Genomic DNA, 25,432 nt, shown 5'->3' with positions numbered 1-25,432 from the left:
CTAAATATCTCAGCAACTAGATAGGTATGATTACAATAAATGGGCGGCACAGTGGCGCAGCGGGTGGAGCTACTGCCTCAAAGTGCCAGCGACCCGGGTTCGAATGTGCGAGAGAAGCTCGGAGTCCTGAAGGCCGGAGAGTCGAGGATGGGAGGCGCTGGCAGCGGTGGATGCGAGGAGTGGGCCGGTACGTGATGGACCTCCAGCGCCTTCAAGGTCGACTGCAGGAAGCGCCCCCGAGACACAGCGGCAGTCGAACAGAGGAGTGGGATGTGGGGTTAGGCTTACCTAGGCCGGGGTTGTTGCAGGACCTCCAACAGGTGGACTGAACTTTGCACTATGGACTGTTCGTGTTTTCTGGGGGGGGGTTTTCTTTTTGTTTTCTTTTTTTAAAAAATATATAAAGGCACCAAAATTATGGGGACTGTGCATTTTTAGTTGTGCAAAAGAATTTCATTGTGACAACACAAAAACCATCGCACAACAAACTAAGAACATTGATTGCGGGGATATTTGCTGAGGCCGATGCTATTTAGAAGATTGGCATTTGTGTGGCATGAATGTACTGTGAATATCACCAACAACCCGTGCAGGTTAATTGGCCGCTGCGGATTGAACCTGGTCTGTAGGGAGTAGATGGGGAAAGTGGGATAACATACAACTAGTGAGAACTGGTGATCGAAGGTCAGTGTGGACTTGGTGGGCCGAAGGGCTCTTTCTATGCTGTACCTCCAAACTAAACCAAACTCTATGCAATGAAACAAAAGCTGAAGCAAAAATACCAAGCAGCTTCAGGGAGCATCCGGGGTGGAAGATTGCAACCTTCACGTGGTCCGCCCTGCTTCGACTAATGCAATCAACTCGACGTGCAGAAACAGAAGATCAAATAGAACAAGTTGTCCTACAACTTTAGGCTGTGCATGCCACACGAAAGAAGAAGAAGAAGGAGCATCCAAAGGAGAAATAAAGCTGCTGGCCTATAAATTGTTTTGACACTTTTTCCAAAAATGTTGGCCGAACTTTATGCATCTCAATTATGCCCATTTCTGGGCATCTTAACACCCATTAGGACATGATATTTCTGATATTCATTCTACGCCAGCATTTCTTTTCTTAAATGGTGCGAAACTGCTCCAGCTGTCCCCTAGTACAGTGCCAGGAATGGCATTCAACTTCACTGGTGGGAACAACAATATATTTCTTAATGTGATACGGTGGCAGAGTTGCTGTCTTACAGCGCCAGAGACCCGGGTTCGATCCTGACAGTGGGTGCTGAGTTTGTACATTCTCCCTGTGACCGCGTGGGTTTTCCCCAATTACATACCACACTCCAAAGACGTGAAGGTTTGTAGGTTAATTGAGTTTAGTAAAATTGTAAATTGTCCATAGTGCGTAGGATTGTGTTTAAGAAGGAACTGCAGATGCTGGAAAATCGAAGGTACACAAAAATGCTGGAGAAACTCAGCAGGCGCAGCAGCATCTATGGAGCGAAGGAAATAGGCAACGTTTCGTTGCCTATTTCCTTCGCTCCATAGATGCTGCTGCACCCGCTGAGTTTCTCCAGCATTTTTGTGTACCGTGCGTAGGATTGTGTTAGCGTACGGGGCAATCGCTGGTCGGCGCGGACTCGATGGTCCGAAGGACCAGTTTCCACGCTGTATCTCCAAAGTCTAAATTTCCTTGTATCTTTGCCTCCATGGACTGATGTTAAGCCAAGTGTCTGATCCATTCCCTCTTTTATTGAACAGTGGTGTAGTATGTACGTTTGTTCAATTTGAAGGGACTTCCATAGGTTCCACTTACAAACAATGTGACTCAGTGCTTGACCAGTCGACCCAAAAGGATGGCGAGTTGAGTTAAGTTGGGGAGGGTGAATACATGGTCTATTCCTTCCAATATGGTCGTGTGGTCACAAAGGCACTAAGCCAAAACATCTGCAATATCTGAACTCATGAACTAGAGCGGAAACTGTCCACCGCATAAATCTGCATAACAATAAATGCAAGTCAGAAGAAATAACATTAGCTCTGCTTCTTGCACACGATATATCCCTGTAAAGGCCAGCATTTGTACGGTAATTTCCTGTTCCTGACAGCAGCATCCCCAAGTCACGGCAGAAACCAAATCCCACATTCGCTGTGCAGAGCTTGAATCCAGGAATTTGTAGGTTAACCTAAGCGAATGTTTGTCGGCGCTAGGCCTGTACTCGCTGGAGTTTAGAAGAATGAGGGGGAACCTTATTGAAACATACAGAATAGCAAGAGGCTTAGATAGAGTGGATGTGGAGAGGATGTTTCCACTGGTGGGAGAGTCTAAGACAAGAGGACATAGCCTCAGAATTAAAGGACGTTCTTTTAGGAAGGAGATAAGGGGAAATGTCTTTAGTCAGAGGATGGTGAATCTGTGGAATTCTGTTCCACAGAAGGCTGGTGAGGCCGTCAGTGGATATTTTTAAGGCAGAGGCAGATAGATTTTCGATTAGTGCAGGTGTCAGAGGTTATGGGGAGAAGGCAGGAGAACAGGGTTAGGAGGGTTTTGGTTGAATGGCGGTTATGGTTGAATGGCGGAATAGACTTGATGGGCCGAATGGCCTAATTCTACTCCTATTACGTATAACCTTATGCAAAAATAAACTTTAAACATACTGGTATTATATTGCAGATAGGCATAAAGTGCTGGAGTATCTCCAGGTTAGGTTTAGGGCAGTCACAGTGGCGCAGCAATAGAGTTGCTGCCTTATGCCCCTGTCCCACTTAGGAAACCTGAACGGAAACCTCTGGAGACTTTGCGGCCCACCCAAGGTTTCCGTGCGGTTCCCGGAGGTTGCAGGTGGTTGCCGGAGGTTGCAGGTAGTGGAAACAGGTAGGGAGACTGACAAAAAAACTCCTGGAACCTCCGGGAACCGCACGGAAACCTTGGGTGGGGCGCAAAGTCTCCAGAGGTTTCCGTTCAGGTTTCCTAAGTGGGACAGGGGCCTTACAACGAATGCAGCACCGGAGACCCGGATTCGATTACAACTATGGGTACTGTCTTTAAGGAGTTTGTACGTTCTCCCCATGACCTGCGTGGGTTTTCACCGAGATCTTTGGTTTCCTCTCACATTCTAAAGACGTACAGGTTTGTAGGTTAATTGGCTTGGTATAAATGAAAAAATTGTCCCTGGTGGGTGTAGGATAGTGTTAATGTGCGAAGCTCACTGGTCGGTGCAGACCCGGTCAAGGGATATGGGGAGAAGGCAAGAACGGGGTACTGATTGTGAATGATCAGCCATGATCACATTGAATGGCGGTGCTGGGTCGAGGGGCCGAATGGCCTACTCCTGCACCATTGTCTATTAATATTTATGTGATGGTTGTAGCGTGAGAGAGCTTAGGCTGTGCTGGAAAAATGGAACCAACAACGAAGGCACAAACAGGGTGACGGTAAGAACAAGATGGGGGGGGGGGGGGGGGAGGAGAGCAGAGAGTAAGAGCAACAACAAGAGTGTGAATGAGAGTCACAATCATATTGCATGGAAACTGACCTCTCGGCCCAACTCATGAATGCCAACCAAGATGCCCCCATCTCAGCTAGATACGCTTGGCCCATATTCCTCCAAGAATGTTGGAGGTGCAAAAACAAGACAGCAATAAGTATGTATTGTTCAAGAAGGAACTGCAGATGCTGGAAAATCGAAGGTACACAAAATGCTGGAGAAACTCAGCGGGTGCAGCAGCATCTATGGAGCGAAGGGAATAGGTGACGTTTCGGGCCGAAACCCTTCTTCACACTGCTGTAAGTATGTATTGGTAGCTCTGCTATAATACCCATTTCCACAACGCAATGGATGAATTAGGGGATACAATTTGCATTACGGAGTGTGGGGGTGGGGAGGTTACAATTGGTTACAAGGCAATTTTGTTCAGGAACTCTGGAGAATCACTTCAAAAGCTACTCTGAAAATTGACAAGCAGAATAAGTACTGCAACTTCCACAAGTTCACAAGATAGAGGAGCAGAATTCGGCCAATCGAGTCTACTCCACCATTCAATCATAGCTGATCTCTGCCTCCTAATCCCATTTTCCTGCCTTCTCCCCAAAACCCTTGACACCCATTCTGATCAAGAATTTGTTTAAGAAGGAACTGCAGATGTTAGAAAATCGAAAGGTAGACAAAAGTGCTGGAGAAACTCAGCGGGTGCAGCAGCATCTATGGAGCGAAGGAAATAGGCAACGTTTCGGCACGAAACGTTGCCTATTTCCTTCGCTCCATAGATGCTGCTGCACCCGCTGCGTTTCTCCAGCACTTTTGTCTGATCAAGAATTTGTCTATGTCTGCCTTAAAAATATCCACTGACTTGGCCTCCACAGCCCTCGGTGGCAATGAGTTCCACAGATTAACTACCCTCTGACTAATGAACTTCCTCCTTGCCTCCTTTCTAAAAGAGCGCCCTTTAATTCGGAGGCTGATTCTGGGCTCTCTCACCAGTGGAAACATCCTTTCCACATCCACACTTATCTATGCCCTTTATTATTCTGTAAGTTTCAATGAATAACAATTCAATATTGCTTTCAAGCAATAGCAGAATTAATTTTGAGACAAAAAGAAACGGATTTAAAACAAAACAAGCTTGATGTGACATTTTTGGACAGCATCAAACAGCTTGACATCTCTCACTGCTCCTGTTTATTTAGCAACACTGCTGTCAGTACTACAGACTGTGAAATATTCCAAGGAGAAAGGCAGGCAAACTAATGACAAAACGTGCAAGAAGGAACTGCAGGTGCTGGTTTAAACCGAAGATTTAAACGCTGGAGTAACTCAGCGGGTCAGGCAGCATCCCTTGTGAGAAGGAATGGGTGACGTTTCGGGTCGAGACCCTTCTTCAGACTGAAGAAGGGTCTCGACCCGAAACGTGGTTTGGGTCTGATTGAGGATTGGGGGTACTGATTGGGGATGATCAGCCATGATCACATTTATACATAGAAAATAGGTGCAGGAGTAGGCCATTCGGCCCTTCGAGCCTGCACCACCATTCAATATGATCATGGCTGATCATCCAACTCAGTATCCTGTACCTGCCTTCCCTCCATACCCCCTGATCACTTTAGCCACAAGGGCCACATCTAACTCCCTCTTAAATATAGCCAATGAACTGGCCTCAACTACCTTCTGTGGCAGAGAATTCCAGAGATTCACCACTCTCTGTGTGAAAAATGTTTTCCTCATCTCGGTCCTGAAAGATTTCCCTCTTATCCTTAAACTGTGATCCCTTGTTCTGGAGAAGGCAGGAACGGGGTACTGATTGGGGATGATCAGCCATGATCACATTGAATGGCGGTGCTGGCTCGAAGGGCCGAATGGCCTACTCCTGCACCTATTGTCTATTGTCACCCATTCCTTCTCTCTAGAGATGCTGCCCGTCCCGCTGAATGACTAAACGTATTGGTTATAAAGTAATGCAAGTCAGTACTGCCCGACACGGTGGTGCATCTTAACACTATCACAGACCTTCATTCATTCCCTGACTGCCGACAGGCCCACAGAGGGGGGGCAGAGGGCCAAATACCACAAGAAATTCCACAGAGCTGCCAGACCACAACTTCCCCTCCAGAGTAGCGACTGGCCACAGGATCCCCTCCCCACCAGCCCCACCCCACACTAACAGCCGCACACATCCATTACTATCACACAAGGCCGGAGTAACTCAGCGGGACGGGCAGCATCTCTGGAGAGAAGGAACGGGTGACGTTTCAGGTCGAGACCCTTCTTTAGACTCTCACTGTCTGTCCATTACTGTCACATCAGACTCATCATTTGCTACCACTTCCATTCAGAATCCTCCCATTTACTCACCTTCAACTCTGGACTCTCTGGAGTCACAGCTGCAAAACCCACTTACATAAAGTTAGTGGAGGCAAAGAAAAGTTCACGTTTACACTTTGCAATCTAGGAGTCGGATTCCCCAAATTCCTGTAATGGTGTTTAGTTTAGTTTAGAGATACAGCATGGAAACAGGCCCTTCAGCCCACCGAGACTATGCCGTCCAATGATCACCCCGAACACTAGCACTATCCTGCACACCAGGGAAAATATTCTGAAGCCAATTAACCTGCAAACCTGTAGGTCTTCGTAATGTGGGCGGAAACCGGAGCATCCAGAGAAAACACACGCGGCCACGGGGAGAACGTACAAACTCCGAACAGACAGCACCGGTAGTCAGGATCGAACCTGGGTCTCCGCCGCTGTGAGGCGGCAGCAGCTCTACCCGCTGCGTCACTGTTGCAGAGGTCCAAAAGTGATCTTGAAAAATCCCGAACGGAGGTGAGAGAATGAACAAATTGCTTTAATTACTGACGGAATTGCTCCCAGTGCCCAGGTTGTGGTGATGACACAGGAATAGACATAGCGCACAGGATAATATTGAACAATAGAACGGGCTGAAAGGCACGTGTGGCCAGCTTCTTTGAATAACGTGACTTTAGTACACCTCAGAGCAAGTAACTTTTGCATGTTCATTAGTCATAAGGTCATAATGGATAGGAGCAGAATTGGGCCATTCAGCTCATCAAGTCTACTCTGCCATTCAATCATGGCTGATCTATCTCTCCCTCCGAACCCCATTCTCCTGCCTTCTCCCCATAACCTCTGGCACCCATACTAATCAATAATATATACCTCTGCCTTAAAGTTTCTTGGCCTCCACAGCCTTCTGTGGTAAAGAATTCCACAGATTCACAACCCTCGGACTAGAGAAATTTCTCCTCTCCTTCCTAAAAGAATGTCCTTTAAGAGGCTTGGACCTCTAGTCCTTGACTCTCCAGTACAGAAAGGACAGATCATAGTTTCCATCTTCCCTCACCCAAGTAACAAGAATCAATTTGTAGGAAGGAACTACAGATGCTGGTTTACACGGGATACATAAAATACTGGAGTCACTCAGCGGGTCAGGCAGCATCTCTGGAGAAAAGGAATAGGTGACGTTTTGGGTCTGAAGGAAGGGTCTCGACCCGAAACGTCATTTATTCCTTCTCTCCAGAGATGCTGCTTGACCCGCTGAGTTACTCCAGCATTTTGTGTCTATCAACAAGAATTAATTTGTTTTCTTCGCCTCAAGACATTGTTGAACAGTCGGTATATAACGGAATTTGGTCGTTGATGTTTCGGGTCGAGACGCTTCTTCAAACTGCAGTTCCTGGTGTATCAGTTAGCTATTGATCTTTCTAGCCATAACCATGGTATTCAACATATTACAGACCAACCACAATTACCCGTGACTCTATTATTGCTGGACTGGGCGATTTTCTAAATGGTTACATTTTATTCCTAGTACAATAAAATATAAACAATCTAATTCACTTTCAAAATAGGTTAGACAGCAGCATTATAAAATATTCCAGTGTGCCTCGGAGAGTTGCAAGGAATGCAGGCGCACATACATTGTGAGCCAGATATCAAATCCCGGGGACTTCCAGATATGCCAAAGCTACCGTGTCCTGTACATGATTTATTGCTATTTCAAAGTGCAAGGCTCCACGATTTAGTTTAGTCAATCTGACGTTCGACAGAATTCAACACTCCTGTACTTTCTGAGAGTGGCTACACTTTAATGGCATGAGGACCAGAGTTATTTATTTATTATGATACCCTAAATCCAGTTCCCCTCAAGATTTAATCGTATTGGGAACAAAATGGATGGCCATCTCTTAGCACCACATACCATATAAACATCAATGATACGAATTAAGTGATTAAACCACTAGATAAACCATATAACCATATAACAATTACAGCACGGAAACAGGCTATCTCGACCCTTCTAGTCCATGCCGAACACGTATTCTCCCCTAGTCCCATATACCTGCGCTCAGACCATAACCCTCCATTCCTTTCCCGTCCATATAACTATCCAATTTATTTTTAAATGATAAAAACGAACCAGCCTCCACCACCTTCACTGGAAGCTCATTCCACACAGCTACCACTCTCTGAGTAAAGAAGTTCCCCCTCATGTTACCCCTAAACTTCTGTCCCTTAATTCTCAAGTCATGTCCCCTTGTTTGAATCTTCCCTACTCTCAGTGGGAAAAGCTTATCCACGTCAACTCTGTCTATCCCTCTCATCATTTTAAAGACCTCTATCAAGTCCCCCCTTAACCTTCTGCGCTCCAAAGAATAAAGCTCTAACTTGTTCAACCTTTCTCTGTAACTTAGTTGCTGAAACCCATACCTGCAACAAGCTAGAAGAAGTCAAAAATGCAATGGGAATGTTTAAAAAGAAAAACGGATTTCTATTTTTTTTTTTTTTTTTAAAGTAAGAGGATCATACCTTAGTTTCTCGTGACCTGGAACAAGCTCTTCCTTGTTTGACATCGATCCTTTAAGCCTGGTTTGCCCGAGCTGAAAACACAAAACGATCATTCAGAAATGAAGGTTCTGCTAACCCACTGTCAATGTTTCCTCCCTCATTTCTGAAAACCCTTGAGAATAAGGGGTAGGCCATTTAGGACTGCAATGAGGAAAACCTTTTTCACCCAGAGTGTTGTGAATCTGTGGAATTCTCTGCCACCGAAGGCAGTGGAGGCCAAATCACTGGATGCATTCAAGAGTTAGATATAGCTCTTAGGGCTAACGGAATCAAGGGATTATGGGGAGGAAGCAGGGTACTGGTTTTGGATGATCAGTCAGGATCATACTGAATGGTGGTGCAGGTTCGATGGGCTGAATGGTCTACTTCTATGGGTGTTTGGGAGCTCAGCCAAGTGTAAAACTAACTTGGTGTAAACTCTCCCAAGGAGAATTGTTAGTATATTCCAGCAAAGGGAAGTAAAATTTGTTTTAAATCGATAATGTATACTGTAGCAATTGAAGATGTGATGCCAGTCTCTCCCTCAGTAGTCCAGGAAGGCCCAGGCTAATGGCTACATCATGAGCATCTGCTGCAATCCAGCATAGAATGGTTATTCATTTAAGTGGGAAGAGCCATATGTTAGCCTAGGAATGGGTTATTGAAGTCGTACGTATCAAAAGGTGACACCATGTATCATTAATTCACGCAGAAGTAACTATGAACCGAGCATCCTGGAGAAAACAAAATCAGAAAGCATTTTACCCAGGGGAATTTACAATCAGAACACATAGGTTTATGGTGAGCCCCTCAACCTTAAACCTACGTCCTCTGGTTCTTGAAAGATTGAATAGGAAACTGAGGGGCAATTTTTTCACACAAGGTGATGGTGGGTGCCAGACAGGTACTAGAACAATCTGTGTTCATCTGTGGAATTCTGTGCCACCGAAGGCTGTGGAGCCCAAGTCAGTAGATATTTTTAAGGCAAAGGTAGATAGATTCTTGACTAGTACAGGTGTCGGTTATGGGGAGAAGGCAGGAGAATGGGGCTAGGAAGGAGAGGTTGATCAGCCATGATTGAATGGCGGAGTCGACTTGATGGGCCAAATGGCCTAATTCTACTCCTATCACTTATGACAGGTATACGTGGATAGGAAAGGGATATGCTGCTGTTACACCAATCTTAAAGAAACCTGGTCTTGATCCCTCCTCTCTCATTAACTACCGCCCAATCTCAAACCTCCCCTTTCTTTCAAAAACCCTGGAGCGTATCGTTGCGTCGCAACTTCATTCCCACCTCCTTGCGTATAACCTACTTGAACCCCTCCAATCTGGCTTTCGCCCCCTCCATAGCACAGAAACTGCTCTCCTCAAAGTCCTCAACGACCTCCTCACCTCTGCTGACACCGGTTCCCTCAACATCCTCATCCTCCTCGACCTGAGCGCAGCCTTCGATACAGTGAACCATAACATCCTGCTCACCAGACTCAAAGACCTCGGCATTGAAGGCTCTGCACTCAGCTGGCTCCGTTCCTACCTTTCCAACAGATCCCACTTCATCTCTCTCCACAACCACACCTCTGCTACAGCCACAGTCACTCAAGGCGTTCCCCAAGGCTCCGTACTCGGCCCCCTCCTCTTCATCATCTACATCCTCCCCCTTGGTCAGATACTCCGCCACTTCAACCTGGACTTCCACTGTTACGCTGACGACACCCAGATCTACCTCGGCACCAAATCCCCCCACAACCCCCCCCCTCTCCCATATCAACTCCTGTTTGTCAGCTATAAAAACCTGGATGCAACATAATTTCCTCAAACTCAACAGCGATAAGACAGAATTCCTCCTCATAGGCTCCAAAGCCACACTCAGCAAAATCAATAACCCCACTCTCACCATCGACGGCACCACTGTCTCCCCATCTCCCCAGGCCCGCAACCTTGGCGTGATCTTTGATTCCACCCTCTCCCTTGAGCCTCACATCCGCCATGTCATTAAAACCTCCTTCTTTCATCTCCGCAACATCGCCAAACTCAGACCCTCTCTCACACCTCCCGCTGCTGAAAGACTCATCCATGCCTTCATCTCCTCCCGACTGGACTACTGCAACTCACTTCTCCTTGGCATCAGCTCCACCTACATCAACCGACTCCAACTGGTCCAGAACGCAGCCGCCCGACTCATCACCCACACCAAATCCTGGCATCACATCACTCCAGTCCTCAAACAACTTCACTGGCTTCCCATCTCCCACCGGATCAACTACAAAATCCTGATCCTCACCTACAAAGCCCTCCACCATCTGGCCCCCCCCATATCTCACTGACCTCCTCTCCCCCTACCAACCCTCACGGTCCCTCAGATCCACATCAGCCGGTCTCCTCTCCATCCACAAGTCCAACCTCCGCAGTTTTGGGGACAGAGCCTTCTCCAGGGCAGCTCCCAGGCTCTGGAACTCCCTCCCCCAACTGATCCGCAATTCCGTGTCCCTCACCATCTTCCAGTCCCGCCTCAAGACCCATCTCTTCACCTCTGCCTATCCTTAGCCCCACGTCCCCCTCCCTTTTCATCTGTGCATTAATTGCCTCATATTGTGTTTTGTATTGAATTCTGTCTTTACTTTGTGTACTAGTCACGTCTCTACTATTTATTTCATTCCCCTTACATGTTTTTCCTCTACCTGCTAAATTTTTGTAAGGTGTCCTTGAGACTCTTGAAAGGCGCCCATAAATAAAATGTATTATTATTATTATTATTATATGGTTCAAACACAGTCAGGTGGGACTAGCATACACTGGGCATCTTGGTTGGTGTGAGTAAGTTGGGCCCTAACTGTGGCTGAGAGGAGGGCGCTGCAGGGAATTATAAAAACTGCGCAGCGCATTACAAACGCTAACCTGCCCTCCTTGGATGACATATACAAGGCCCGATGCTTGCGCAGGGCCATAAATATCAAGAAGGACACTTCCCACCCTGCCAACCACCTTTTTACTCTGCTACCCTCGGGGAGGCGACTCAGGCCTCTGCAGGCTCGCACCGGTAGACTAAAAAATAGTTTCTACCCATGTGCGGTAAAAGAGCTTAACTCCAACAGTGAACACTGGGAAGCAAGAAGTAACTTTGAGGAATACCGCTCAATTCTTTTAAACTCTTTTAAAAATGTATCTATTATTTTACTATTAACTGTACATATGTGTATTGGTTGTCGTGTTGTATTTCTTTTAACGGAGGAGAAGCAAATGGAATTTCGTTGCTCAGTTTTGTGCAATGACAATAAACATATTCTATTCTATTCTATAAGGCCTGTTTCAATAAACAATAGACAATAGGTGTAGGAGTAGGCCATTCGGCCCTTCGAGCCAGCACCGCTGCACACATTCAGTATGACTGACAGCTGATTTATTCACTGTAATCAGAAAAAATAATTGTTATCATCACCACATTCACCATCTTGATAAAGAGTAGCTTCTATCACACCATCACTACTAAGAGCTACCCACTTATGAGAAACCAGAAATATACAATGTATATGAATCTCTGAGCATTAAAGATTAGTGCTTGTAATTTTCTTCAGATAATTATTTTTTTTTTAAATTGATAATCAAAACGTTAAATCTTCTTTTGTGTTTTATGTGGGACTTTGTAGTGCAAAAAAAGGATATTAATTCAGTCTGACAATTAATGGCACTTGAAGAAGTCCAATGGAATTATACATTTTTGTAGTGGCCTTAAATCTCTTTTTATCGACAAGCCAAACATATTGTGCAAACAACCAGCAGCTGGAAATGGACAATAAAAGGTGACCCTGGGGCTAAACGCGAGCTGGGATCCAGTTAAAAATAATTGAATGAAGGGGAGAATACACCAATAAATGGAAGGGCAGTAAATGAAACTCCACCACATCCATGTGCTGCACAAGTGATCAAACTAAAGGGCCTGTCCTACTGTACCAGCTAATTCAAGAGTTATCCCGAGTTTCCCCTGATTCGAACTCGGAGAATTACGGTAATAGCCGCTCGTAGGTACGCGGGGCTCTCGTGGACATTTTTCAACATGTTGAAAAGTCTTCACGAGTTTACCGCGTTTCCCCGAGTACCTGCCGTTGACGTTACGAGCCCCTAAGAGATGTCCCGAGCTCCGATGTACCCGCTACGTACATTCTACATGCTTAGCACGAGTTTGATTTTTTTTTTAACTCGGGAGAGCTGTTGAATTACCTCGTACAGTGGGACAGCCCCTTTACACACAAACCAGTTGAATGAAAGAACAGGAAATTAATGTTTTATTAACAGGTCATAATCTGGTCACTGATGAGCAACCGGATTGAGCTGAACGCAATCGATCATCATTATCTACAGGGGGAAAAAAAACTCAATGTTGATTTGTATAATCAATCTCTTCATCGTGTGTTGTACTTGGGGCAACAGATGGTCGGCGCACTTTGTAATTTAATCAGACCTGCCTGACAAGGTTAAAAATGAATCAGAAAGTCCCAACAATGTCCAAGTTGCATCTTTTGCTGAAATTCTACCCAAACCACTTTTCCAAACTGCATTATTCATCGCTGCTGGGGAGACCGGCAGGTGGTCAAGTCTGAAATGTTTTGGCATGAGGTTGGCTTTGCGGTAAAGGAGGGCTCCCATGCATCACTCTAGAGACCCCTTATTTGGGGGGGGGGGGGGGCTCTTGAGCCAAACGTTCATAAAAGAATAACATTAGCTAATAAAACTTGTCGGTAGATGTTTGGCGGTCGATTGTTTGCTCAGTAGGTGGACACAAAGTTCTGGAGTAACTCAGCGGGACAGGCAGCGTCTCTGGAGAAAAGGAATGGGCGACGTTTTGGGTCATGACCTTCCTACACAGTTCTTTGCTCAGTACGCTCAAGTCAAAAAAATTAAAGTTAGTCTGCGGACGTGTCCCAACCCAAAACGTCACCTATACATGTGACGGATATAATATGTTTGGCGCCCAATATGTGGCACGAACACATCACTTAGCACAGTGGCGATACTAAAAACTGGGGCCAGGGTCAGGGCCAGGAGAGTTTCAGACTCATGATGTTATTTTTCCGCTGTAAAAAACTGTTTATAATAGCTGTGCTTATATCTGTTGCTGCAAGATGATATATTAATATCGCATGGTTTAATAATGTATTGTTACACGAGACAAAATGCTAGAGTAGCTCAACAGGTCAGGCAGCAGCTGTGCAGGGAATGGATAGGCAACATTTCGGGTCGAGACTCTTCTTCAGCCATTCATTCCCTCCACAGAAGCTGCCTGACGCACTGTGCTACTCCAGTGCATTGCTCCAAAATCTTTGTGCCGGAGTAAATTCTTTGTGTCTCAAGAGATATGGGGAGAAAGCAGGAACGGGGTACTGATCGTGAATGATCAGCCATGATCATATTGAATGGCGGTGCAGGCTCGAAGGGCCGAATGTCCTACTCCTGCACCTATTTTCTCCGTTTCCAAGAGTGGTTCCGACCCGAATGGTCACCTCTCCATGTTCTCCAGAGATGCTGCCTGACCCGCCAGGTTACTCCAGCACTTTGAGTGCTTTCCAACACTTACTGATTCATTTTTGACCTTGTTAGGCAAGTCTGATTAAATTATGGTTTGCAAACCACACCGGCCATCTGTTACACCAAGTACAACACATGGACAAGTGATTGAATATACAAATCAACATAATTTAAAAAAAAACAAAAGTTAGGTCCTGTACTATACTCAACCAGTAAACAAAACTTTCATCGGATCGTTGCCAAGGCAAGCATTAGCAAGAGCAGAGACAGGAAACATTAAACATTCATATTCAATGTTAAATTAAACATTAATATCCTAATCTTGCTTTCAACTGGTTTGCATGTTAGCTTCTCTCTTCTACAATTCTTGTTCAATTCAATCTAATTGCTCATCAGCAAATTGAAACTGCTGAAAATATAAACGCTCAAAAGGCGTACAGGTTTGGAGGTTAATTGGCTTCGGTAAAATCGTAAATTGTCATTAGTGTGGGTAGGATAGAGATAGTGCGCGGGGATGGCTGGACGGCACGAACTCGGTGGGCCGAAGGGCCTGTTTCCGCATTGTACCTCTAAACTCTAAACGTGCAATACATCATGACGCTAAGAGAGACAGAAAAGAGCTGAAGCACTGATAAGTGGTCACATACATAATCTAAATGCATTTGATAAAAATAGTTATTCCATCCAATATCCCTCTCGCTCAACCATCCGATAGCAAAAGCTGCTGCCTCACAGCGCCAGAGACCCGGGTTCGATCTTGACTACCTGTGCAGAGTTTGTACGTTCTCCCTGTAACTTTTTTTTTTTTTTTTTTTTTTTTTTTTTAAATAAACTATTCGTACTGTTTTTTATCAGGAACTGGATTGTTTTTATTTATGCGTGAAATGTTTGACTTTTTATGTGCGATGCTCCGGTATTCCCTGAGAAACGTCTTCTCATTTTGCACTGTGCAATTGGTGCTATGCATGATGACAATTAAAGGATGATAATGATAACTGCGTGGGTTTTCTGCGGGTGCTCTGGTTTCCTCCCACATTCCAAAGAGGTGCAGGTTTGTAGGTAAAATGGCTTCTGTAAATTGCCCCTAGTGTGTAGGGTTTAGAAGTAGGATAACATAGCAACGGTATATAGGTGATCGATGGTTGGCGTGGACTCAGTGGTCCCCATTTCCATGCTAAACTAAAACTCTAAAACTAATTAAAGCAATGCGCTGAAGGTAATAAATACAATGGTCAAACCATAATACCCACCGTTAAGATGAGGTGACACTTGTCAAGAATATCGATATTCACCAAACATTCAACCGTAAGCCCACCACTCTCATGAGAATTTCCTTGCAAGAAGGTATTTGCAACTGTCGTGTACTCGTAGGTATACCGGAACCCTTTCTGGTATTTCAGATAATTGGTACCTACAAGAAATAACAACATTTCAGTAATCTGAACACCATAGAAACATAAAGAATAGGTGCAGGAGGAGGCCATTTGGCTCTTCGAGCCAGCACCGCCATTCATTGTGATCATGGCTGATCGTCCCCAATCAATAACCCGCGCCTGCCTTCTCCCTGTATCCCTTGATTCCACTGGCCCCTAGAGCTCTATCTAACTCTCTCTTAAATCCATCCAGTGACTTGGCCTCCACTGCCCTCTGTGGCAGGGAATTCCACAAATTCACAACTCTCTGGGTGAAAACGTTTTTTCTCACCTCAGTCTTAAATGGCTTCCCCTTTATTCTAAGACTGTGGCCCCTGGTTCTGGACACGCCCCACATTGGGAAAAAATTTCCTGCATCTAGCTTGTCCAGCCCTTTTATAATTTTATATGTTTCTATAGGATCCACCCTCATCCTTCTAAACTCCAGTGAATACAAGCCTAGTCGTTTCAATCTTTCCTCATACGACAGTCCCGCCATCCCAGGGATCAATCTCTTGAACCGACGCTGCACTGCCTCAATCACAAGGATGGGCTTCAATCACAAGATTGACCATGGGTGAGTTGAGCAAATTGGTTGGGTTCCATGCAGTACGACTCTCTCTGCACCTCTCAATTTTTTTAATGGTACTTCTAAAACTGTGCAATAATAACTGGTACATAATGAATTTATGATTCTTTCATTTTAGATTTTGAAAAGGATAATGAGTGATCGAGACACGAGAAACTGTAGATGCTGGAATGTTGTGCAAAAATATGAAATGCTGGTGTTAACTCAGCGGGTCAGGCGGCATCTGTGGGGGGGAAGGAACAGACGATGATTCAGGTTGGGACCTTCAGTGCGATTAGACGGAAAGATCTTCTTGAAACATATGAGATTATTAACGGTTTGGACACGCCAGAGGCAGAAAACATGTTCCCGATGTTGGGGGAGTCCAGAACCAGGGAAAACAGTTTAAGAATAAGGGGTAAACCATTTAGAAAGGAGATGAGGATAAACTTTTTCACACAGAGAGTTGTGAGTCTATGGAATTCTCTGCCTCAGAAGGCGGTGGAGGCCGGTTCTCTGGATGCTTTCAAGAGAGAGCTCTTACTCTTGAAAGACAGCGGAGTCAGGGCATATGGGGAGAAGGCAGGAGCGGGGTACTGATTGTTGATCATCAACCATGATCAAATTGAAGCGCCGAATGTCCTACTCCTACATCTATTGTCTAAATGTAGAACTTTTGTTGTTGTTTCTTATGGCATTTACAGAGTATTATTTTGGTCTCGACACAAAACATCACCCATGCCTTTTCTTTTTGACCCTCAGCTTTTTGTGTCTATCTTCAGTGTAAACCAGCATCTGCAGTTCCTTCCTGCACATATTATGTTTACATATATTGTGCTGCTGCAAGTAAGAATTTCAATGTTGTTTCAGGACGTATAGACATTTAAACATTCTTGACTTGCCAAGGACTGACATCTTTTTGCGCTTTGAAAAAGGGATATTAAGGGAATGCACCACTCCAATAGGAGCTGTTGGCGTGCGAGTATTTCAATGAAAATGTCACACCATTAGGTTGCAGGATGTACCTGCATTAAATGCATGTCTACCAATACTGCTGGGAATGGCTGTTGCTCTTACATCAATTTTCCTTGACTGGTCAACTGTAAAGGCTTACTAATGCCGAGAATTCTGGAGAAGAACAGGTTTAACTCTAGTAAAGGGAAGTCTACTCCTTCCCCCCCCCCCCAACTCCCACCCTCAAAAAAATCAAGCTCACAGAGGACACACATTAAGAAGTTGCACCAGACTGTGAAATCAGTTTAGTTTAGAGTTACTGCATGGAAACGAGCCTTTCGGCCCGCTGAGTCCACCAATTATCCATTCACACTAGTTCAATATTATTCCATTTTCTCATCCACTATCTGCGCACTAGAGGGCAATTTTACAGAGGCCAATTAACCTACAAAACCCGCACCTCTTTGGGATGTGGGAGGAAACCGGACACCCAGAGGAAACCAACGCAGTCACAGGGAGAATGTGCAAACTCCACATAGACAGCACCTGAGGTCAGGATCGAGCCCTGGTCGCTGGCATGGAGAGACAGGAGCTCTATCAGCTGCACCACTGTACTGCCCAGTCACATGAAGATTTTGGATTTCTGTTCAAAGGTCACCATTCCCTGCTAGACCGTTTCTCTCTCCACAGACGCTGCCTGACCCGCTGAGTGTTTTAACCTGAATTTAACCTCAATTCAACCTGAATTCGTTTTCAGTACAAGATTTAGTCATGCTACCATGATATATAATAATAATAATAATAATAATAATAATAATGGATGGGATTTATATAGCGCCTTTCTAACACTCAAGGCGCTTTACATCGCATTATTCATTCACTCCTCAGTCACACTCGGTGGTGGTAAGCTACTTCTGTAGCCACAGCTGCCCTGGGGCAGACTGACGGAAGCGTGGCTGCCAATCTGCGCCTACGGCCCCTCCGACCACCACCAATCACTCACACACATGGCTGTGCCATGGGTTTGAATGAGGATTTTAGGAGAGCCGACAGAATACTAAATAGCTTGGCAGGAACACATAAAATGAGGCATTTAAAAAATGCAGCCATACAAGTGTGATATAAGCAGGTGAAAGACCAAGTGCTGGAGTTACTCAGTAGGTCAGGCAGCATCTGTGGAAGAAAATGGCCAGGTAACATTTCAGGGTGGTCACATTGAGCCTGGAGAAGGGTCCTGGGGTGGGAGATTGCAACCTTCACGTGGTCCGCCCTGTTTCAATGAATGCAATCAACCTGGTGTGCACCATCAAATAAGATCAAATAGAACAAGTTGCCTTACAACTTTAGGCTGTGCACGCCATACGCAAGAAGAAGAAGAAGCAGAGAAGGGTCCCGACCCGAAACATCCCTCCAAGGATCGACACAAAAAGCAGGAGTAAGTCAGCGGGGCAGGCAGCATCTCCGGGGAGAAGGAATGGGTGACGTTTCGGGTCGAGACCCTTCTTCAGACTGAGAGTCAGGGGCGAGGGATTCTGCTGCCCGACCCGCTGAGTTACTCCAGCAGTTTGTGTTTTGCTCAAGATTCCATCATCTCCAGTTCCTGGCTTCTCTATAATAAAAAGGGAATCTATTTCAAAGGAGCTGGGGTAGTCACGGTAAGAATTGGAGTATATAACACTATAATAACATGAATTTGTTGCAACGGAGCCAGATAGTCATGACAGGAATCAGAGCATATGACAGTATAATAAAGGGGATTTATTTCAAAGGAGCCAGAGAAATGCCAGTAAGAATCAGAGTGTATAAAACTATACCAAGCTAGAGTGGACACACTAATAATGATGAATGGTAATTCAGAACAAGAACGTGAGTCTACATTAATCAATTCCTTTCACTTTGAAGTGCCACGCAGCTTGCCGCAGTGACTGGAGGGACTGTTGCAAGGCCAGACTACTCCAGCATGGACTTAATTGTACACAAGTGGTTACAGAGCGACTAATGGATGTCTGTAGTCTCTTCATTCAGTGAGGCAGAGAACACAGCGCTGGCCCGTCTGTGTGGGGAGAGTAAGCCGACTAATGTGGGGCGGTGCAGAGGCAGAGAACCCCCGTGATGCCCACCGCCCAAAAGGTGCCCTGGCTCCAGGTTCCATTCTATTATTGACCCCTGTACTGAGGTACAGTGGAAAGCTTTGTTTAACATTCAATCCAAACACATCAGACAATACCGAAGTAAATCAGCGGGACATGCGGCATCTCTGGAGAGAAGGACAATAGACAATAGGTGCAGGAGTAGGCCAGTCGGCCCTTCGAGCCAGCACCGCCATTCAATGTGATCATGGCAGATCATCCCCAATCATTCCTGCCTTCTCCCCATATCCCCTGACTCCGCTATTTTTAAGAGCCCTAATCTAGCTCTCTCTTGAAAGCATCCAGAGAACCTGCCTCCACCTTCGAGCCAGCACCGCCATGCAATGGTAATGCACCTGCCTCCACCGCCCTCTGAGGCAGAGAATTCCGCAGACTCACCACTGTGAGAAAAAGTGTTTCCTTGTCTCAGTTCTAAATGGCTTACTCCTTATTCATAAGGAATGGGTGACGTTTCGGATCAAGACCCTTCTTCAGACTGGCATTTCACATCGAGACCCTTCTTCAGTCTGAAGAAGGGCCTCGGGCTGAAACGTCACCCATTCCTTCTCTCCAGAGATGCTGCCTGTCCCGCTGAGTTACTCCGGCTTTTATTGGCTGGTAGAGTTGCTGCTTCACAGTGCCAGAGACCCGGATTCAATCCTGCCTCTGTGTTTGTGTGTGTGTGTCACTCTCACTCTCTCTCTCACTCTCTCTCTCTCTCTGTCAGTGTCTGTGTTTGTGGAGTTTGCATGTTTTCATAAATTCAACAGTTCTAGGAAGAGAATTAGGCCATTCAGCCCATCAAGTGTTCTCTGCCATTCAATCATGGCTGATCTATCATTCCCTCTCAACTCCATTTTCCCACCGTCTCCCCATAACACCTTGTTTTCCCCGTGGCTGCGTGGGTTTCCTCCCACATTCCAAAGACGTGCGGGTTTGTAGGCTAATTTGCCTGTATAAATTTCCCCCGGTGTGCAGTGTATGTAGTGGATACGAAAGTGGGATAACATAACTAGTGTGATCAATGTTCGGCATGTTTGCCAGTTTCTGCCATCTCTAAACTTAGCCAAACATAGAGCAGTGGCCGCTCCCTACCCCAATTATCATGAGACGACCGGCTGTGGAGGCCAAGTCAATGTGTGTTTTTAAGGCGGAGATTGACAGGCTCCTGATTAGTATGAGTGTCAGGGGTTAATGGGGAGAAGGCAGGAGAATGGGGTTGAGAGGGAAAGATAGATCAGCCATGATTGAATGGCGGAGTAGACTTGATGGGCCGAATGGTCTAATTCTGCTCCTAGAACTCATGAACATCATCAATGTTCATCATTGATGCACAGAATCTCTTGCCCAGAGTAGGGGAATCGAGGACCAGAGGTTCAAGGTGAAGGGGAGAAGATTTGCTAGGAATCTGAGGGGTAACTTTTTCCACACAAAAGATATGGAACAAGCAACCAGGTGAGGTAGTTGAGGCTGGGACTATCCCTACGTTTAAGAAGCAGGTTGCGGATAGGACAGGTTTGGAGGGATATGGACCAAGGGCAGGCAGGTGGGACTAGTGCAGCTGGGACATGTTGGCCGGTGTGTGCAAGTTGGGCCGAAGGGCCTGTTTCCACACTGTATCACTGATCATATATGACTAATCCGGAAAGACCAGGAGTTGTAGGAAATTCGGTTTAAAATCTTACTCTGCCGAAAGCACCGAGCAATTATCAATGAAGTGCTCCCGTGTGTGTTTGCAGTAATGCCCAATTTGTGCACAAATTAACGCGATGACTGTGCTAATGTGGGCAGACGGGCGTGATACCTACCGGTGCAGGCGGCCACACAGTTACTCGGCCCGGGCTTGGCTGCACTACCTGTAAAAGATAAATGAGAGACAATTAGCCCCATCTAACCAGACTCCTGCTCACCGCGGATAGACGCACACAATGCTGGAGCAACTCAGCGCGACAGGCAGCATCTCCGGAGAGAAGGAATGAATGGGAGACGTTTCGGGTCGAGACCCTTCTTCAGACTAGTCACCTATTCATTCCTTCTCTCCGGAGATGTTGCCCTGTCCCGCTGAGTTGCTCCAGCATTTTGTGTCTATCTTCGGTTTAAACCAGCATCTGCAGTTCCCTTCCCACCCCACACATATACAGTTCACCGCGGTGCTGCGAAGTAACTTCACCATTGAGACTCAGCGCCTCTAATCTCGCCACAGATTAGTTAGAGCGACCACAGAGGGGCGGGAAGAAAGGTTTGTATCTTTTGATTACAATGTTCAGTGGGGGGGGGGTCAGCGTTTCACTATCCAAAGAGCCCACCCAGAGAACCAGCCGAATGGAAGGCGAATGTAGCCCTTTCTGGTAAATGAATAGATTGCCACAAAGTGCTGGAGTAACTCAGCGGCTCAGGCAGCATCTCTGGAAAAAGAGTATTCATGTCCATGTTCCCCAGAAATGTTGCCAGACCTGCTGAGTTACTCCAGCGTGGTAGACAAAAAATGCTGGAGAAACTCAGCGGGTGAGGCAGCATCTATGGAGCGAAGGAAATAGGCAACGTTTCGGGACGAAACGTTGCCTATTTCCTTCGCTCCATAGATGCTGCCTCGCCCGCTGAGTTTCTCCAGCATTTTTTGTCTACCTTCGATTTTCCAGCATCTGCAGTTCCTTCTTAAACGAGTTACTCCAGCATGTTGTGCCTTTTTTAGTTTGTAAATCAGCATCTGCAGTTCCTTGTATCAAATGTTTTGGGGGGGTAACGGAGGCATAATGGGACACATCACCCCAATAAATCATTCCAGATTGAATACTCACTTGCAAATCAGTTTATCTGCATCGCATTAGAGCATGTTCGCTGGTCGTAACACTTGTGTGAGAGAGTGTCCAATATATACAGGACACTGAGTTGGATGATCAGCCATGATCACATTGAATGGCGGTGCTGGCTCGAAGGGCCGAATGGCCTACTCCTGCACCTATTTTCTATGTTTCTATCCCCACGCCTCCATGTTTATTCACATTTATTTGCGTTGCCAGAACTAACTCTGCAACTTTCCAAATATCTATTTCCCCAAACAGTTTATTTTTTTTATAAACAATATCGGATTAAGGCCGATATTTATTGCTAATCGTCAAACGCACTAAAAAAAAAAAGCTGCCTTTCCCAGAACTGAAGAAGGGTCTCGACCCGAAACGTCTCCCGTTCCTTCTCTCCAATAGACAATAGGTGCAGGAGTAGGCCATTTGGCCCTTCGAGCCAGCACCGTCATTCAATGTGATCATGGCTGATTACCCCAATCAGTACCCCGTTCCTGCCTTCTCCCCGTATCCCCTGACTCCGCTATTTTTAAGAGCCCTATCTAGTTCTCTCTAGCTCCAGAGATGCTGCCTGTCCCGCTGAGTTACTCCAGCATGTTGTGTCAATTGCTATGTAACTAATCACTGCACGCACACGCTGTAATTTACAAATCCTTGTCCCAAGTCACAGAGACAAACGCATTGGGATTTAAGTTTAGATATTCAGGGGCTAAATTAGATGTGCCTTTTAAATCTTTTCCCTTCACCTTCCCGTCTAATTTTAAGATGCATTCTGTCCAACAATTAAAGGCAGTTTGGATTGGTATTGAGCAGAACTCCTAACAGAAGGGGCAAGTTCAGGCTGAAGACGTCCTTTTCCCTCTCTAACTCTGCATAAAAGCACAGAGAGAGAAAAACAGGGCAGACACTTACTTGCAATGGTGCTGAGAACCGCACAGAGAATCAGAACCGGCTGCAGTTTCATCGTTGCCTCGGCCAGCATTGAACGGAGCACTGTCGGTAGCCGGGCACCGTGAACAGTGGCTTCAGAACAGCCGGCCGCCCCGAGGTATTGGATACACACTCTCTCTCTCCACCACGCGTGAGAGCAGTGAGGAGAGCTGAAAACTTTCCCCCCAAACCCGGCCCACTGCAGGCTGCCTAATGGTTTGATTGGTTTAAAACAAAAATTAATACTGGCGAAAAAAAAGGGCTGGGACAATATAACAGGATAAGTTATCACAGCCAGAAATCAAGACAGGGATGTCAATGAAACAACAAACTAGCATTCCTTCAACATCGGTGATACAAATTAATTGATCAAACCACAGGATTCTTCATATCTGGTTATGGTAGTTTCAAAATGTTTTATATTGGCCCAGTAACTGCCGCAATGTCGATGTATTTCCTTAAACATCAGTGATACGAATTAAGTGATTAAACCACTAGATAAACCATATAACCATATAACAATTACAGCACGGAAACAGGCCAACTCGGCCCTTCTAGTCCGTGCCGAACACTTATTCTCACCTAGTCCCATCTACCTGCACTCAGACCATAACCCTACATTCCTTTCCCGTCCATATACCTATCCAATTTATTTTTAAATGATAAAATCGAACCTGCTTCCACCACTTCCACTGGAAGCTCATTCCACACAGCTACCACTCTCTGAGTAAAGAAGTTCCCCCTCATGTTACCCCTAAACTTCTGTCCCTTAATTCTCAAGTCATGTCCTCTTGTTTGAAACTTCCCTACTCTCAATGGGAAAATATATTTCATATCCGATTGCAGTTGTGCAGTAGTACTCTATATATATATATATATATATATATATATATATATATATATATATATATATATATATATATATATATATTAGACTAAGTGGGACCCGTTGGATCCCATGTTCACATGGGAGGGCTGGTCCCCCAATGCAATATTCCACCTCTCCACCAATTCCAATATTGATGGCTAGCGGGGCCGGTGGGGGCTTTCTGGAGCGCTGGTATGGGTGTTGTGAGCCGAAGGGACTGGTTTACAGAGGGCTAGTATGGACATTGTGGACCGTATGGATTATTGGGCTGGCAGCTCAGTAACTCAGGCCTGGTGGGCTGGCAGCTCATCACTCAGGCCTGGTGGGCTGGCAGCTCAGTCACTCAGGGCCGGTGGGCTGGCAGATCATTCACTCAGGGCTGGTGGGCTGGCAGCTCAGGAACTGCCAGAAATTCTGCCCAAAACAGGTGATATACTCTGTGAGAGAGAAGAGGGAGAGGGTGGAGAATCAATTTTAGACATGTTTCATCTTTTTCTACAGATCACAGCAAGGAGGAAAGTCTATCCTGGCCTGAATCTCACAGGGAGCCAATGATGGGAGGGAGAAAAATACTGGGGTTAGGTTTAATACTTACAGGGGGAATATTTACTGATGAGCCGAAAGGACTCCTGGGCTAGTACGTGCCCGATGGGCCAAAGGGACAAAAAATGCAAAATCTCAGTGAAAGGCACTTTTTGTGGAATGTTTCTGGCCTGGCACGGGCCTTTTGGGCCAAACAGCTCCTCCAGGGCTAATGCCGGCATTTTAGGCGCAAGGGACTGGTTTCTGGGCTAATAGGGGCCTTGTGGGCCGAAATGAGTGGTTTCAGGTAGGCCAAAGGTGGGCTGGCAGTTCTCTCCCTCACTCACGGCTGGTGGGCTGACAGCTCACTCACAGCTATTCCTTGACATTCCATTTCAAGCAGAGTGCAGGCGACCAAATTCAAATGTAATTTAAATACATTTCAAGCAGAATTAGGCCATTCGGCCCATCAAGTCTACTCCGGCAATCACTCATGGCTGATCTATCTCTCCCCCCTAATCCCATTCTCCTGCCTTCTCCCCACAACCTCTGACACCTGTACTAATCAAACATCTATCTATCTCTGCCTTAAAAATATCCACTGACTTGGCCTCCACAGCGCCCAGGAGCGGAAAAGATTACAAAAAGTAGTAAACACTGCCGAGTCCATCATCGGCTCTGACCTTTCTTCCATCGAGGGGATCTATCGCAGTCGCTGCCTCAAAAAGGCTGGCAGCATCATCAAGGACCCACACCATCCTGGCCACACACTCATCTCCCTGCTACCTTCAGGTAGAAGGTACAGGAGCCTGAAGACTGCAACGTCCAGGTTCAGGAATAGCTGTTTCCCCACAGCCATCAGGCTATTGAACTCCCCATTATCTGTTTATTTGCATTTTATCGGTTTTATTTATTCATGTGTGTATATATTTATATAATGGTATATGGACACACTGATCTGTTCTGCATTCATGCCTTCTATATTCTGTTGTGCTGAAGCAAAGCAAGAATTTCATTGTCCTATCTGGGACACATGACAATAAACTCTCTTGAATCTTGAATCTTGAATCCTGTGGTTTAATCACTTAATTGTTTTCACAAATGTTTAAAGAATACATTGACTTTGTGGCAGTTACTGGGCCAATTCACACAAAGGGTGGTGGGTGTATGGAACAAGCTGCCAGAGGAGGTAGTTGAGGCAGGGACGATCTCAACGTTTAAGAAGCAGTTAGACAGGTACATGGATAGGACAGGTTTGAAGGGATATGGACCAAATGCATGCAGGTGGGACTAGTGTAGCTGGGACATGTTGGCCAGTGTGGGCAAGTTGAAGGGCTTGTTTACACACTGTATCACTCTATGACGCGTGGTTACTTTATGAGTCAAACAAAAAAAATCT

At 45.8% G+C, this 25,432-nt stretch overlaps 1 protein-coding gene across 1 annotated transcript in view; it reads right to left on the bottom strand.

The window, feature by feature from the left end:
* Positions 1-22,780, bottom strand: part of LOC116985893 — a 235,103-nt gene extending 212,323 nt beyond the window's left edge. Inside the window, exons 1-4 of the mRNA XM_033041007.1 lie at positions 22,626-22,780; positions 20,721-20,768; positions 15,100-15,260; positions 8,309-8,379 (exon numbers count right to left, since the gene is read on the bottom strand). Coding sequence (XP_032896898.1) covers positions 8,309-8,379; positions 15,100-15,260; positions 20,721-20,768; positions 22,626-22,695 — 350 coding nt within the window. The 5' untranslated portion in view covers positions 22,696-22,780. The remainder of the gene's footprint in view (positions 1-8,308; positions 8,380-15,099; positions 15,261-20,720; positions 20,769-22,625) is intronic.
* Between the last annotated feature and the right edge of the window lie 2,652 nt (positions 22,781-25,432).

The sequence above is a fragment of the Amblyraja radiata genome, chromosome 22 (genome assembly GCF_010909765.2).
Source record: "Amblyraja radiata isolate CabotCenter1 chromosome 22, sAmbRad1.1.pri, whole genome shotgun sequence".
NCBI classification, from domain to species: domain Eukaryota; kingdom Metazoa; phylum Chordata; class Chondrichthyes; order Rajiformes; family Rajidae; genus Amblyraja; species Amblyraja radiata.
The sequence above is the reverse complement of the archived record's forward strand: the minus strand, read 5'-3'. Positions and strand labels throughout refer to the sequence as shown.